The 16507-nt window shown below is 54.3% G+C and overlaps 1 protein-coding gene across 4 annotated transcripts in view; it reads left to right on the top strand.

Moving 5' to 3' along the window:
• KLHL3 (kelch like family member 3) overlaps positions 1–16169 on the top strand; it is a 124682-nt gene extending 108513 nt beyond the window's left edge. For all 4 annotated transcript variants that reach the window (XM_089335902.1, XM_089335899.1, XM_089335901.1 and 1 more), the window contains 5 exons: positions 445–546; positions 2691–2819; positions 5795–5935; positions 6961–7104; positions 11817–16169. In XM_089335902.1, the coding sequence (XP_089192028.1) occupies positions 445–546; positions 2691–2819; positions 5795–5935; positions 6961–7104; positions 11817–11845 (545 nt within the window). In that variant the 3' untranslated portion in view covers positions 11846–16169. The remainder of the gene's footprint in view (positions 1–444; positions 547–2690; positions 2820–5794; positions 5936–6960; positions 7105–11816) is intronic.
• Positions 16170–16507: the final 338 nt, after the last annotated feature.

The raw sequence follows: 16507 nt of genomic DNA, 5'->3' as shown, positions 1-16507 counted from the left end.
CACATGTCAGTTCTGGGTAAGAGGCAGGGCGGAGTGGCTCCTGTATGAGACAAACAAAGGCTGTTTAAGAAACCCTCACCAGATTTCTACTTAGATCTCAATGACTCGCTCACCGTTAGCTGCAAGGGAGTCCTGTCACCTTTCCAGCGTTTAAGGTAAAGGAAGCCAGGGGAACGGGATGGGAAGAGGTGCTGAGTGAGGCAGCCTCAGGTTTTCCCTTGGAATCGCAGTGTTCCATGCTGGGAGTTGCAAGACTGACTTGTGCAGTGCAGCTGAGATTTACCCACCCTTTGAGTCAGCGTCAGTGGTCCCCCCGGAGGCAGGGCAGATGTGTGAGGGCAGAGTTGCTGCCGCTGTTCAGCAAAGCAGGGCTGGCACTGGGCCGGTCCCCATCAGCAGGCTGAGGTCCCGTGCTGTTGGAGTCACGAGTCTCTTGTCTCCCAGGCCTGGCGTCGGTAGAAGCCTACAGCTACAAGACCAACGAGTGGTTCTTTGTGGCCCCGATGAACACGCGGCGGAGCAGCGTGGGTGTGGGCGTTGTAGAAGGTAAGGCGGCAGCACCCGGGCCGCGTCCTCTGTCCAGCAGCTTGATGTGCCCCTGCCTTGCTCTGATATGCAGGGCACTGCCCTGAGCTACGTGCCAGGGTCCTGATAGAACAGATGAGGGCGAAGCCCCTGCCCAAGGCTAAGAGAGTTATTTGAACTAAACTTTACAGCTTGCGGGTCGACACTGATGTGTTAACCTGCCCCGATGTGGGACTTCAGCTGGAAGAGCTGTTGATTGAGACTGGTACACATACACACGCGCACACACACGTGTGTGCACACTGTAGATGTTAGTAGAAAGGTCCTTTCTCTCACTGTACTTCTCTGTCTGTACTGGTACTGGGTAGTTTGCATTTTCATGTGAATCGTTCCTTGCACATTAATCCTCTTGGTGGAACAGAAGTCGATCCATCTGCCAAATGTAAGTGCTTTGTCAGCCGCCTTCCCATTTCCCCTGGTTCCTCAGCCAGAAACACCAAACAATAGACGAGGGGTTAAAAATAGCAGGTCCCTGGGAATGGTCTCCAGGAGAAACCCTGAGCGGGGTTTTCTCGGCTGACGCTGCAGGCTGGGAATGGCTGATGGGGGTTAGCGGAGGGGCCTGAATGGTGGTCCCTTTCACTGCTGCCCTGTCGAGGCTCCTGGGAGCCCCTTTGCGTCCCTGCATGTCCATGCGGGGAGGGCACACTGGGAGCGTGCTCAGCTTGCCCTCTCACATCAGAAGCTGTGGACACCGTGGGGCTGCAGAGGGCCCATCTGCAGCTCTGGTGAGAACGTGAGGGAGGAGCTTAGGTGGGCTCTGCTCCCCCGTGGCCTTGTGGACATGGTCCTCTTTGTCGTCTGGCCTGTGTCCGTCCTTCTCATCAGCTCACGACGGCGGCCCTGCTGTTTGAGTGATACAGGTGACAAAGTGGAGGGAGTCAGCATCACTGGCTACTGGAGCTCGCGGAGCCCTGCCAGGAGCAGGGGCAGTGGGGGTCAGGGGGAGGCCGCAGCTCCCCGGCCGGGCAGAGAGCGTGTCACAGAGGGTCCCCGTGAGCCAGCACGCACTGCACGCGTGGCCTGGGCCCCAAGGGTCTTTCCCCTTGACTTGGTGAGGGCAGAACTGGGGAGGGGTCGTCTCTGTCTCTCCCAGGGGCAGTTGAGGGGACTGTGAGGCAGAAAACAAAACCAGGCTCAGTGGTGCCGGAGGAAGAATCTATCGTTGACACGGCGACAGTCCCGATTCTAGAGTACAGTGTTGAGCCGATGATCCTCCTAACCTAGAATAATCGTGTGATGTCTCCCTGAGATCAGTTAGTGATGCAATCCTGGGGAAGAGATTTGCATCACTTAGTCTACAGCCGGCATTCCAGACCCTTGCTACAGTTCCAGGGGCCCCCATTCTCTGAGGCCCACAGTGAGGTGGGTGGGACTCCTCCCCCTGCCCCTGTGGAGGAGACTGACCCATTGCATTGCAGGACTAACTATTGAACCTGAAATGTGTGACTCTGTGCCCTGGGACAGCCCAAATGCAATGTTCTTCTCCCTTGGCCAGACTCACTCTCTGCCCCTAGCCCCAGGCAAAAACTATGCTCTTGGACGGCAGCTTAATGGTATTTTTGTTTTAAAATAGGTGCTGGTACCTCAGGGCTCTTGTGCATGGCTCAGAGATGTCAGTGTGGTCCCGGGGCCATTCCAGGCACGCCAGCTCAGGCTGCGCACAGAGCACGCCTTTCACACACTGTCTGCCATGGTGGCAGAGAGGCTGGACACCAGGGCCAAGAGAGGGTGTGGGTTCTCCCTGGACAGTGTTTTATTTCACTTGCTGGCGTGGACCTTTGGCCAGAACGTCCACCTGCCCGCCTGTGTCTGGTGCTGATGCCTCGTGTCATTCACCAGCAAGATGTCGGGCCCGACCTGAGCGGGGTTGAAGTTTTGTACTGGGGAGAAGGAGCCCTGATCTAGAAAGAGTCTCAGTAGTGCTGCTCAGGAGCTCATGGTGGAGAGCGAGGAGGAGGCAGAAGTGGAGGGGGGGCTTCCCTGGCTGGAGAGCGAGTTGGTGGTCCCCCCGGAGGCCCCAGAGGGTTAAAGATGGAGCCTTGGCTTTACTGCTGTTCCGTGCCCGTGTCCCGGGACACCCTCTGCCACTTGGTCGGTTCCAGGGAAGCTGTACGCCGTTGGGGGCTACGATGGGGCCTCCCGCCAGTGCCTGAGCACCGTGGAGCAGTACGACCCAGCGACCAACGAGTGGATCTACGTGGCGGACATGAGCACCCGCCGCAGTGGCGCAGGTACGGGGCCCCTCTGGCGCGGGCTGTGTCTCTTTTGCTCACAGGTGGGTGCTGGGGCAGCAGCTCAGCGTCACAGCTCATTGACCTCTGTCGCTGCTTTCCTGGTATCCTCCCCCCGGCACTGCTGCAGCTAGAGCCGGCGCTCGCAAGTGAGCCGTTCTCAGGACTCCCTGGCTAGCAGCGGGTGAAGCAACGGCCTCCTCGTCGTCCTGCCTTCTGTGTCGTTGGCGGAGTCTGTGTCTTTTGAAGTGAACGCTGGCTGTGTGGCAGGTGCTGTCCTGATGCGTACCTGTCTGCCTCCGTCTACTTAATCCTCACCACAACCCCTCATAGCGGACACAGTAGTAGTTCCGGGCTCTGTGATTCGCTCAAGATCATGTCATCAGTCAGCGGCACAGCTCGGACTCTCTCAGCTGGGATTCAGTCTTTGCAAGCCCGAATTATTAGAGTCCCATTGCCGTGAAGCTGTGGGACTAACACCGGAATCCCAGTCTCTCAGGTGCCAGAGTGGGCTTGCCTGTCTCGGCCTTGGGGCCGAGAGCCATGCTGAGGGGATCGGCCTCCGTCCCTCATCCCTGCGCTTCCTTACGTCAGCCCCGTCCCCAGCGCGGGAAGAGAGCGGCTTCCCAAGTGCCTCTCCGCTGCTGCTTTCGGAGGAAGAACTGCACTCCGACGTCCTCTAGGACTTTGTGGGAAGTGGAATGCGGCCCCCGCTTCCCTGCTTTCTCCTCCCCATCACCTCAGACACACAAAGGAAGGGGTCTGGGAGGCCGGCAGAGGCCCCAGACCCTGGCTCTGCACTGGTGGTCGCTGGTTCCCAGGCTCGGCCTGCTGGGGAGGCCGTGTGACTTCTGGTGAGAGAAGCCACAAGGGGGAGATTTCCCCACAACATCGTGCTTTTCTTTGGCTGTGTTTTTGGAGATTGATTTGTGTTCTCATGTCACCGAATACCTGAGCACTTCCCAGCATTCCGTAGGAGTTATGCTGTGGGAGATGATTTCCAGCTCCTTGGTGTCCTCCCTGAGTCTGCACTGTGCACGGAGCAAGCGTTTCTGTGTGGGGTGCCACTTCCCTGGACGTGAGGACGGCCTGGAAGTCAGGAGGCTGGGGCTTTGCTGCTGGGTCTGCTCTAACTTGCTGCATGACCTTGACCTTCACCCCTTTCTGGCCCCCAGTTCCTCAGGTGTGTGGCCTGTGGGTTGTAGTAAAACAATCCCATGATTCTTTTCCCTTCATAAAACTCATTCAGTAATTTTAGTTTCAAAAGTCTCGGTTAAATCTTTTTTTTATGCTTCCTGGAAATCCTGTATTTTGGGTTGAGGCATAAGTGCGAGTTTTCAGGTTCCCAGGACGCAGCAGTACTACAGCCTGCAGGACGCACACTGAGAAGTGTGGCTGCTCCTAGGAGAAGCTGAGGGCTGATGGGACAGAAGTGTGGAGCCTTATTCCAGTTCGCCCTTGGGAAGTGCTGACCTCGGAGGCCACCCGTGCTGTGTGTGCCTAGCTGCTTAGGTAGTCATTGCCGGGTGAACTTCACTAGACCCTGCTCCTGCCTCTCCCCTTGGCTGGAGGTCCTGGGTGGTGGTGACTCTCCTGGAGGTGCCCTACGAGGCACAGGGACTTTGACATCACTGTCGGAGCGGGGGTCTCAGGCGCTTGGGCCAGCCTCGCTTCAGTGTTTGACTTTGCTGACATTTGGGGCAGTCTCACCTCCCGAGTTTGGATCCTGCGTACTTGTGGTGTGTTTTGGTGGCTGAACACCCACAGACCCAAGGCCCTGGCCCCTGACTGTGTGAGGTCCTCTGAGGTGCCTCTAGGTCCGTGTGAACGATGTGTTTGAGACCACGGAGGACAGCCCAGAAGGCTGCTCGCTTCCTCAGTGGGGCCTGGATAACCCCAGCAGATGGTCAGGGCGAGAAAGAGACCATCTCTGGGTCAGGGGGTGCTAACTCCCGCTGAGCTCAGAGGGAGGGAAGCTCAGGCAGCTTTGAAACACCCTGAATTTTAGGAAAAGCCATGTTTACATGGTCATTGTTGTTACGACAGCGCCATCTCCTGTTCGTTTAGGGAAAGTGCTCGGAAGTGGTAACTTGCAGGCATAATCACTGCAAGGGGCTTTACATGTACTTGTCCCAACAGTGTCTGTTGAGAAACTGTCACCAGCAGGCAGAGGGGGACAGACAAGGACAAGGCAGACGTGATCCTTTGTGTATGAAGTTTATATTTTACGAATCCAGTCCCTGGGTCTGCACCTGGCTGCAGGTCCCAGTCACCCAAGGGAACTTGTTCCAGTGCCTGACCCAGTGCCTCCAGGACACAGGAATCTGTGTTTTCCAAAAGAGCCTGTCTGTGGGTCACCCACAGGACCCGCTGGTCTGGCCCACTCGTTGCCCTCACGGATAGGAAAGCAGAGGCATGGAGGGTCAGCGCGAGCTGGAGACAGGTCAGGGGCTGCCGGGCCATTTGCAGTTTGGAGTTCCCCGGGTCTTCATTATGGCATTTATCTCCTTGCCGTGTTTTAAAGGATTTTGAGATTTCACTAAAAACTGTCAGTGCCGTGCTCCTCTGGGGCCCTGGCTGGGGCGCCGGAGGTGGGCGGGAAGAAGGCTGGGCTCCAGAGCGCCTGAGCCTCCTGCTGTGAGGCCCTTCGGTTCTGAACTCTGGGTCAGTAGATGAGTGAAGGGCACTGTAGGACAAGCGGGCAGTCTAGGCAGGCGGAAGGGGAGCAACCTGAATCTTGCCACCGAGGAGAAATTGCATTCAGCAATTCGTCTGAGCAGTAGCAGGGTCACGTTTGCTTTCATGTTTCTAACTTTGCCAGTTGCCAGTCTGTCATTGTGTTTGTCTTACACATGAGAACCCTGGGGCCCAGGGAGGCCAAACAGCACTCCCCTGTCCGTCGCCCTGCTGGTGCCGGCTGTCCAGGACCGGGCGCCAGGCCGCCTGAGGCTGGGACCTTGTGCTCTGCCTTTCAGGGGTTGGGGTGCTCAGCGGACAGCTGTATGCCACAGGTGGGCACGACGGGCCGCTGGTGAGGAAGAGTGTTGAGGTTTATGATCCCGGAACAAACACCTGGAAGCAGGTGGCGGACATGAACATGTGCCGGCGCAATGCAGGTAACACACTGCTCTCTCCCCCTCCGCTTTGGGCGTCTCCCCGCAGGGGAGGCCAAGGAGGGGTCCGTCGGGGTCTGGTGCTGAGCTTGTGTCCTGGGCTCCAAGACACAGGAAGGGAGAGCTTGGGGCCCAGCAAGTCTGCCGCAGCTGTCCTGCTTCCATGCAGAGGGACACCTTCTGCCCTGGTAAGGGCACTGCCTTTGACCGCACACGGACGCAACAGACCCAGAAAGGCCCTCCTTGCCATCAGCACCCTGCTTGTCGGTGTTGCTAGGTGCTTGAGCATGGGACTGTGCAGACACAGGCCGGACCCTGGCCCTCGGCCCAGTCTTGTCTTTGCCAGTGCCCGGCTGAGGGGCTCTCTCTCCTGTTCTCCACACTATCAAAGTGCTCGCTTTGCACTCGTGCTGCTAATTACTTTGTGGAGCATCTTCAGCCCCATCGTCTAATTCTGAAATAACGCAGTGTGCTGGGCTATAGCCACTTACATTCTGCCTGCTTTCAGTCCCTGCTTTGTGGGGCCTTGCCCCCAAAGCCAGCTCACTCCATGGTAAGGACGGGAGGGGGACACTGACCCCAGGAACTGGGTATGAATTCAAATCCTGGCTCTACAGAGGGGTTTCAGACACAGCCGTTAGCGCCACATGGTCCGGATGGAACACAGGGATCTGTTAGGCCAGAGCTTCCATGCGGAGAAGTGGTAGTGTGCTTGTGTGCTTCAAGTCCTGAGGGTCCTGCTCCCAGGCTCGGGCTGGGCATACGAGGGCTACATGCCCCATGGCTGGCATTCTGGCAGAGAGGCACCACAGTGCTTTGGGTGGGGGACGTCTGTGGGACCGTTAGTCACGGGAGAAGTGACCTTGCTAGAGAGGGCTGTTCCCCCCGAGCCCGGGGCTATTGTCAGCGTGCTCTTCACCACAGCACAGTAAAGCAAGCCCTGTCTCTGTGGGCCAGGAAGGGGGCGCCCAGGGCTGGCACTCCCCGGAGCTCTCCGGAGCTTATCGGTGGCCTCTGCGGGTTCCCAGGGGTCTGTGCAGTGAATGGGCTGCTGTATGTGGTCGGCGGAGACGATGGCTCCTGCAACCTGGCCTCGGTGGAGTACTACAACCCGGTCACCGACAGATGGACGCTGCTGCCAACCAACATGAGCACAGGGCGCAGCTACGCAGGTCAGTGTGTTTCGTCTCCAGCCCGGCCCGGGCCTCCCACACCCTGGAGGCTGTGGGCCTGCTTTGCTGGGGGCCGGGCCCTCGGGCCCTGATGGCAGATCATGGTCCCCTCTCCTTCATTCTGTGCCAGAGACAGATACTGATAATTAGCACTTGGCTTCTCTGTGAACCTGAGTGTGGCTTCCAGATCCTGAGCAGAGGGTTCCAGGGAGCCTCTTGCAACTGAGTTGCCACAGAGACTTTAGAATTTTCTTGCCATTGTTGGCTGATTTTGTGCCAGGCTCTTGGATGGCATAAGATAACAGTTCTTGCTCCTCAGAAATGGAGTTGGAATGCTAGATGGAACGTACCAGCCAGGCTGTAGCACATGATAGACCCATGAGAGCTGGCAGGGTCAGGTTACGCTTTGGGGGTGGATTCCTACCCCACAAAGAGCCACTGTTCCCCGGGTGCCCCTCTCTGTCCCGTGGCACCATGTGTAGGTACAGTGTGTACAGGTTCACCCTCCACAGCAACCCTCGGACTGAGTGGGACTACATCCTTCCATTTTACAGATAATGACACTGAAGTTTGGAGAGTTCAAGTAATTTCCTAGAGCCCACACCACTAATCAGTAGCAAAGTCAGAATTCAGACTCAGGTCTGACTTGTGAGCCCGTGCCGCTTGCACTCGGCCAGCTCGGGAGTGGGGGACGGGTATCCCAGGCAGGAGGCTGGGAGGCGGGAGCAAGATGTGGGGCTGGCGTGGAGGTTGCCACTTGGGGAACGTGAGGCGAGGTGCAAGGGGCGGTGGTGTCAGAGTTGGTGCAGCTGAAGTTGGGGGTCCCCGGAGAGACAGGCAAACATGTACCCATGACGTAGCCCGGCTCCTCATAGCTGATTATTTAGGATCAGGAACAGACAACGTGCCGGCCACTGTCAAGATCGCCAGTACTTTACCATCATTGTCTCTTGCCATCCACACAGTGACCCCAGTGGCTTCCTTCCATTCAGTCTGACTCGTTTGGATTTCAGGGCAGAGGAAGATCATGCCTGCAGCTTGAAGGCATTTGTGTCACATTCTTTAAACTCACCCCCCCCCCATCACATTTTTCTTGGCTAAATGTAAAAGATTTGAGAATCATTTTGGTCCTGGAGCCGTCTGTTCTCTTAGTTGTGAAGGTGGCACTATCATGTGCTTTTGGAAGCTGTAGTGAGAGCAGGGCACACCCTAGGATGAGGTACGGGAGAGATTGCCCACTTCCAGGTTCCCTGTGTGCCTTCATGAGGGGGAGGGCTGCGGGTGAGTGGTTAGAGTCCCATCTACTGCTGCGTATTTCACACCCTGTCTCCATCGTCAGCCTCCTCCACAAGTAGGTGGGAAGGAGACAAGCACACAAGGGGTTTTGTGTTCCAGCCCAAATGCAGTGACTGGATGATCCTAAGACTGAAGGAAATGCTGTAAAGTGAAAAGATTGGTATAACAGGAAAACCCCAAGAACCACTTCGCATCTAACATGAGAGAAAGAGTTGGGTAACCGGTGGGGTATTTTTGCAGTGGATGTATTTGTAGTGAGGAAATAGTGGTGACGGACGTAGGGTAGCAGTGGAGGGTGCGGTGTGTGTGTGCCGTGCGAGCTTGTTCGCCTGGTCCTGTTGTTGCTGGGGGGTGGGGGTGGGGTGGAGTTACCATCTTTGTTTCTGGAAGTACATGCTGCAGTGATACCTGAATTTGAATCCCATCTCTGCCACAAGTGCTGGGACCCTGGGCCAGGCCTTCCATCTGGCTGAACCTCGGTTGTCTCATTTGTAAAATGAGAACAAAATTAGACAGAGCCTCTGAGTGCTGCTGTGGGAACGAAATGGGGTAAAATGTGTCAAGCGCATAGCACAATGCCTGCCTGGCAGCAGACGCCACTCTGGCAGTGACTGTGGCTGTCAGCAGAGGCCAGGAAGCAGTCCAGGGCGCTAACAGTGACTTTGTCTTCATGCAACAGGGCTGGAGAGGGTTTTCTTTGTGTTCTGTACTTTCCAGGGTTCTATAATGAAAATATATTACTTTTATAATCAAAAGAGAGGGCTTATATAAAAAAGCAATATGGGAGCCTGTTTTTTTTTTTTTTTTTTTTTTTTTTAAGAAGAATGCTACATTGTGAAAGAAATGCCAGAAGCACAGGGCAGGTGTTGTCAAGGTCAGGCAGCGCATCTGGGTCTGCATTCAGGTTCTGCTTGGCCTCCAGGCTTGTCTGTCTCTATGTTTATCCATGAATTATCAGGAAATGGATGTTTTAGCAAAATCTCTGTAATGGAGTGATGTCCCCCCAATCTTATCTTCAGCCTGAAAATTCTGGAGTTGTGAGAATATGTTCAAGTAAGGCTGCAGTAATATCTCGCCTGTTGATGCGGTGCTGGTTAGGATTTTGTTCAGCAGCAGGTACCAGAAAATCTTACAGAGCTTTTGAAATAAGGGAGGGAATGTGTTTGTCTCAGACAGCAAGAAGTGCAGGTTTGGCCTGGTGGTTGTGACTGCTGTTGAAGAGGCAGACTTGTACTGCCTTCTGATTTGCTGGCTCTGTCAGTTGCTGCTGAGCGTTCCAGCCAGGACAAGGACAAGGCAGCTGGCAGACCAACATTTAAAATCTGATTGGCCAAGATTGGGTCACATGCTACTTTTAGCTGCAAGGTAGTGTGGGAAGCTGAGATTGAAACGCTTTAGTGTCTGTAGTAGAGGTCAGGGGCCAGTGTTGTGGTACAGTGGGTTAAGCTACAGTGTGCAATGCTGGTATCTCATGTTGGAGTCCTGACTGCTCTGCTTCTGATCATGCTTCCTGTTAATGTGCACGGGAAGGCAACAGAAGGCCCAAGTATTTGGGCCACTGCCACCCACGTGGGAGACCAGGATAGGGTTCCTGGTTCCTGGATTCTGCCTGGCACAAACCCAGCTACACGATCATTTGGAGAGAGAACCAGTTGTCGCTCCCCCTCTTCATGGAGGAACGACACTAAACCCTGCCTAGGCTTCATATCCGAGTCACGGCACCATTATGTCACTCCCTGTCTTCGTGGAGGAGCAACACAGGACCCTGCGCTGTTCTTTCATCTGCTCGGCCCTCCCCGGGTTTGCTGCTGGTTCTTCCTGGGTTGGCTACCGTCCCTTCCACCTCCGTGGAAGGGCGGTTCCCCCTGCCACATTCCCCACTTCCGCGGGGGAGCGGCACACCGCCGGCCGGCTCTCTCGGGGGCTGCACAGGTGTTCCCCTTAGATGTTCCTCTTAGATGTTCCTGGTGCATGCCGTCTCTCTCCTCCTTTATAGTCCTCCTCCGCCAATCCTAACTCGGCTGCCCACACGCCGAGTACGCTGCTCTCCTCCAATCAGGAGCAGGATCAGCTCCTGGAGGTCAGCACTCAAGTTGGCAAGAGGCAGCTGCGTAGAAGCTGTTTTCTTCTCTCCCAGCGCCATATTGTGGGAGAGCAGATGCATAGAATAAGTCTTAATTCCAGTAACTTAGTCCAGTCTGGGTTGCTCCCCACACCAGTGGATGGAAATCTGTCTCTTGCTCTTGTTCTCATTTTCACTCTGCTTTAAAAATAAATAGGTAAATATTGTAGTAGAAGACAGCAAGAACAAAAGATGTTGACTGTTGACTGACTCAACTTACAGTATCTTCCACATAGCCTCAGTTCATTACAGTGAGTTTTGCCAAACATGGATTTTCACAGTTAGGTGCATGACTGAAGCAGTAACCCGTGCATAGCTGTCTTCAGTGTTTGCCCAAGTAGAAAAGTTAGCACTGGGAGCATCCCCAAGCCTAAGGAGATGAGTGCGCCTGTGTGAGGCTGCAGTGCAGGCTGGTGACTGGTGGGGTAGGTAAGATTGCAATTCACTTTTCCTGAAGTCAGTCTGCTATTCTTTACAGTCCATCCCAGTATCTACTAGAAGCAGACAATAAATCACTCAGGACTTCCATTAAAGCGACACAGATTTAAGGCTGTGTATATGTCTTTAGGCTTCCAGTGGCGCTGCTGAGCCTTGACAGGCTGAGTGAAACACCAGGGGTTGCAATGGGTGTCACTGTCATTCTAGATGAGTTCTGTGTGATGATGCAGGATGAGACCGCCAGACCGGGGTGCTTGAGGCACTGTGCTCCTGTGTTTAAATGTTTTGCCAGAACTTGTCCATCAGTGAGGGAAACGGCCTGCTGCTGGCAGCCTGTGCCCACTTAGCCTTCAGATTTGAACACAAATTATACCCTTGTCCTTGGTTGTGAGTTAGGATGTCTTGGATTCATGATCTCATTGGAACTTTGTAGTGGTCAGCATTCCATTCCTATAATAACATACCTGAGCCTGCTAACTCTACAAAGAGAAAATGGTCATTTCACTCACAGTTTTGGAGTTTCGAGTCTAGGATCGGGTGGCCCCATTGGGGGCAGTGGATGGCAATAGTCAGGCGTATGCAGAGGAAGGTTGCGTAGCAAGCCAGGCAGCTGAGACGGGCAGGGCTCAAACTCACACTTTGATAACAGCCTCACCATGAGAGCTACCCTCCTGCGGGATGTCCCCCAGGACCCAAGGACTCCCCCCAGGCCCTACATCCTAAAGGTTCCACTTCCTCCCATTGGCACCACCCTGGGGACCAGGCCTTTAACACACAGGCCATCTGGAGACATTCAGCATCCACACTGGTAGCCAGACTGCAGCCAACTGATGACCTCTCTTCCCTTTCATATTAGGTGTTGCTGTGATTCACAAGTCCTTGTGACCCAAACTCCCACTGCCAGGAGGTGGAGCAAGGAGCAAGTTCTGCCTGTGACTCACAACTGCAGGGCCACGAAGACTGGATTGGACTCCTGGGGAGGGTCCGCGGGGTTGTGACAGCTGCCCTTCTCCCACTGGGCACACTGATGTCATCCCTAGCAGCGTGGCAGAGTGGACGCTGGCCACCACCTCCTGTTCCCCTGAGGTGCTTTGGTCTCTGCTCCTGACAGCAGGCCCGGAAGCATCTCTGGATTTTATTTTTGGAGTTTCTACAGGGACACCAGGGAGCCTGGAATGTGTGTGTGTGTGTGTGCGTGTGTGCGCGCGTGTGTGTGTGTCGTGGTGTTTCACTCAGTTGAGGGGTGAAGATGTGTGCTAGTCTACTGGATTTCTTTACTACTGATCCTTTTGCGATGCTGAAAATCAAATCACAGGAACCTGTCTCCTGGAGTTGTCCCCCGGGGACCCAGGACTACTAAAGCTGCTGCCTCCCGGAGCCCCAGCTGGACAGGCTGAGACTATCCCAGAGTGACCGGCCGGCGGGAGGAGTGTCCTCCGACCGTGCCCGCGTACAGCACTTGACTACCGCAACTCTGTCTGCAGAGGGGCTGGGGCCTTCTCGGAGCTGCGCCACATCCTCTCTCCACTCGACCGTGGGACAGACAGCTTTCGCAGGAGCCTCAGCTGGCCCTGCTTCCTTGGGCCGTCCTCCGGGAAGAAGATAAGGACTGTCCATTCTTCATGCCGGGGCCTGCGCTCTTTGATGTCGTGGACTGCAGGATTGGGAGGTTTTGTGTCTCTTGAGGTGGGAAAAGCAGCTCTTTAGAGAAGCCACAGGGTGCCCACTGGAGCAAGAAAATACAGAGGAAAAGGAAACACAAAAACAGAAAGCCAAAGTGCTAATGATTTGGTCTCTGCCTGTGGCGGTCTGAGAGAGGGGTCTTACTTCTGGATCTTCCAGGGCTCCGCAGTCCCCAGTTCACTTCCTGTGCAGGCTCCACGCTTAACAGGGCCCTGTCTTGTTCTCAGAAGTGTTCTGGTTTGCAGGGTAAGTCAAAGGTCACCTCCCTCCAAACTCAAAGGGAGGTGGACAGGAACACGTGTTGTTCAGATGGGCGGTGGCAGAGCTGACCCTCAGCCCTAGTGGTGACGCTCCAGCCAGTCTAGAGCCTTGGCTTCCTCTCCTGGGCTCCCCCGCTCTTGCAGGGTCCGTCCTCTCTCCCCAGTAGCCAGCAACCCCCCCCACCCCCCACCCCCCCACTTCTCCTGTTGGGGAGGGGTGGTGATGGGCTCTGGATTTGAGAGCTCTTCTGGGGATTCCTGCATGTAAAGAGAGGAGCTTGGTGAGAGCTGTGCTAATTCACACGGAAAACTTGTTAATGACAGAACTTCAAGCACCCGGAGAGGGTATTTGAGGGTGTGAGGTCTTTTGCTATACTGTTCCTAAACTAGCAAATTGCCTGTGTTGTAATTTCTGCCATGAGGAGTGCGGAGCCACTGTCCTGGAGAACAGTTTCACGCCTCAGGGACTGCGGCGCGGTTTGCGTGGGACTTCTGACAGCTAGGCTTTGCGCAAGCAGAGAGCATGGGACGGTGGCACTTCTCACCATGAGCTCCTACAGTTAGAAACCTGGACAGCTCCTGGGATGGCTGGCTGCTCTGTGTGTTTCCTGTGTGCTGTGCCCTAAATGTGCAATTATCCTGCAGACCAAACTCCTCTCTCTGGTATTAAGCAGATGTCAGTTCGGTAGGACATTTGGAGAGCACCAAGGCACTCAGAGGTGTTCGTAGCCTTGGGGAGAGGCTAAAGCATCCAGATCTGGTGGACCCCGAAGAAGTGTCCCTGAAGGAACCCTGGCATGTTGAGGCTGGGTGCTCTGCTCTTTCCTGGTGCTGGGGTGAGACTGGTTCTCGAGCCATGTCTGGCTGTCTGCTGATGGAATGAGCCTTTCATCGCAGACGTCGTGGTGGGCATGCAGTGTGGTGGGAGGAGGTTGGGGATTGGGCTCTGATGAGAGGTCGGATCCTCATCCCTGCCCCCACCTCCGAGGAGCCAGGCTTTCGTGCTTCCGTGGAGGAGGTTGTGTGTCCTGGGCCGACTTCCCAGAGAGGGCCTCCCCTGTGAGCTGCCCACTCGGGTTTTTTGCTTCTGGGTTTCTGTCCTCCCTCCCACTCGTGCTCCCTTCCTGGGAAGCCCTGCCTCTGCTGCTGGTGCTGCGGAGGCCACGTTCATTTCGTCCCCGAGTCCTTCCTTGAGGGCACCAGAACGCGGGAGCCTCCTTACCCAAAAGCCAATCTGCTCTAGTTGCCTACAGCGGCCACCCCAAAACTGCTGCTGCCTCCTCATCACCCGGTGCCACTCTCTCTCCACCCTGGACGCAGCAGACTTGTTCTCAGGCCTCTGCTGGCCGCTCAGGGCAGCCACTGCTTGATTGTGACTGCGGCTCTGCCCGTGGCGTATCTGAAATTTGATGGCAGTGCTGAAAGGGAGTTGAGGCCCAAGGTTAGAAGCAGCTTAGACGCCACTTGGACACTGATTTGAACAGTGCAGAAATCAGATTCTGAACTCCAGAGTTCCTTCTCCTAAGTACCCAGTGGCATCTCCATCTAACAAGATGCAGTGTTATGCAAATGACAATGACCTCACTTTCTGCTATGCAATAAGAATACTTAATTCTATTTCATGACAAGCCAGTTGCAATATCCCCTAAGATGCTTTTTGAGCTGTCTTACTTTGATATCTGCTGTGTAATGTTTGTATGATTCTGAGCCAGATCCTTTCCAAGATTGCTTTTTTATAAAATTGAAGCTATAGCTTTCAGGCTAAAATTTTAATGTAGATATTTTTTATAAGATAATTTTCCGAGATCTCTGAATCACTTTTTATTGTCCACAATATGCAATGTTGTCTTCTCTCTGTTGTTCACTCTCAGAGCAAAGCCTATGCCTTGGAGCCATCTTCCTTTTTCTCACTTTCCCCAAACAGATTTTTCTGGAGCTCCAGGTAGATGGGTCTCCTGTTCTGTACTATATTCAAGGGAGACTGCTGAATTTAAAAAACGTGGCCACTGGTGTTTCTTGAATTGCTAAGGGCTAAGGTCAAGGTTGACTCAGCGTTTACCCATTACATTGCTTGTCTATTTTTTTTTTTTTTTTGAGTCTGCTTTATGCAGGCGTGAGGTTGGGTTGGCCCATCTTGTGGTGCCTCTTGCTACCTGGCACTGTGCCTGGCACACTGTGGCAGAGAAGGCTGGCCCTCCAGTGTCTGCCCCAGAGCGTCCTAGGCTCGGCAGACCATTCTTCCTTTACTTCTTCCCCCTCGATCTTCAGCTGCCAGTAGCTGTGGCCTTTGCTGCCAAGTCGTGTCCTTTTTGGACTTTAAAAGACGGGTCACTCCTCACAATCCCTGGTAAGAATGTGTTAAATGCGTGCTCTGCGAATGCTTCCCTGTGTTTAAACTCTATGTCTACACTCCAGGCTCTGTGTTGTGTGTTTATCTGCCATTAGCCTCATGGTTTTTCCTTTTTTTGTCATTGTTGGAACAGGTGCCATTTAGATCGCCTCCATGCTCCCCATTTGCACGCACTTAGTTCACGTTGAGAGGCTGCCAGCACGGTTCCAATCCACTGGAATTTTTAAGGCTCTGTTTGCTTGGAGAAGCAGGAGGTTGGAATGTATTTTTTTTTTCCTTGTTTGCACTATGTACAGTCCTGAGCCCCTCATGTTCAGCTGTGCTGTGTAGCTACTGACCACGCAGGCAAGCCAGCAGCACTGCCCACATCTGGGAAAGGAAGCAGCGTCTTCCATAGTGGCTAATCACAGCCTCGCAGCCCCTGCACAGCCTTTGTCATGGACTCAGTAACTCATGGATGTGGCACTGTGGCATTTGCGGGAACAAGTGGCCCTGGTGCTGTGTTCTTGCCTTGGATTATGAGATAGTAAATTATCCCCTGCCCCTTTCAGTGGCAATAAAGAGCTTGGTTGAACTTATTGTTCCATTTGTATATGACATGTAAAATATTTTCTCTGTAAGAACACTCAAGACTCAGACTGTGTGTGACTGCATGGGTGCTGTCCCTGTGCTTATCAGGGGCAGGTGGACTTGAGCGCTGGCACCCTGTACAGCACGGCGCACAGGGGAGCTCCCTGATCTGGGGTGCTCTGCATGGGTGGTCGGGACCACGTCTTGTACAAGCACACTTGCCACGTGCCTATGAGTTGCAGCCATAGCTGAAGAGACATTTCCTCCAATGTACTGTTGTTACAGGAATCATGTTCTAGTCTCCCGTACTTTATGTTTAATTTTAATAAAAGCTGTACTGTGTGAACCGTGCTCAGCATTTCATTTCTGTAGTCAAGCCTCTCCATTTTCTCTCAGATGTGAAAAAGACTTACTCCTGCATGGCTTCCAGTCTTTGGATTTTTCTCTTAAAGCTCTGTTGAACATGAGGCCGGCGTTGTGTCTCAGCAGGTTAAGCCACTGCCTGCGATGCTGGCATCCCACCTGAGCGCTGGGTGATGTCCTGGCTTCTCTGCCTCTGCTCCATCTTCACCCTAATGCACCTGGGAAAGCAGCAGAGGATGGCCCAAGTGCTTGAACCTCTGCCACCACATAGGAGACCAGGATGGAGTTCCTGGCTCCTGGCTTCAGGCAGGCCCAAACTTA

Source organism: Oryctolagus cuniculus, chromosome 6 (assembly GCF_051225735.1).
Source record: "Oryctolagus cuniculus isolate XC-2025 breed Fujian yellow rabbit chromosome 6, ASM5122573v1, whole genome shotgun sequence".
Taxonomy (NCBI): Eukaryota; Metazoa; Chordata; class Mammalia; order Lagomorpha; family Leporidae; genus Oryctolagus; species Oryctolagus cuniculus.
The sequence above is the reverse complement of the archived record's forward strand: the minus strand, read 5'-3'. Positions and strand labels throughout refer to the sequence as shown.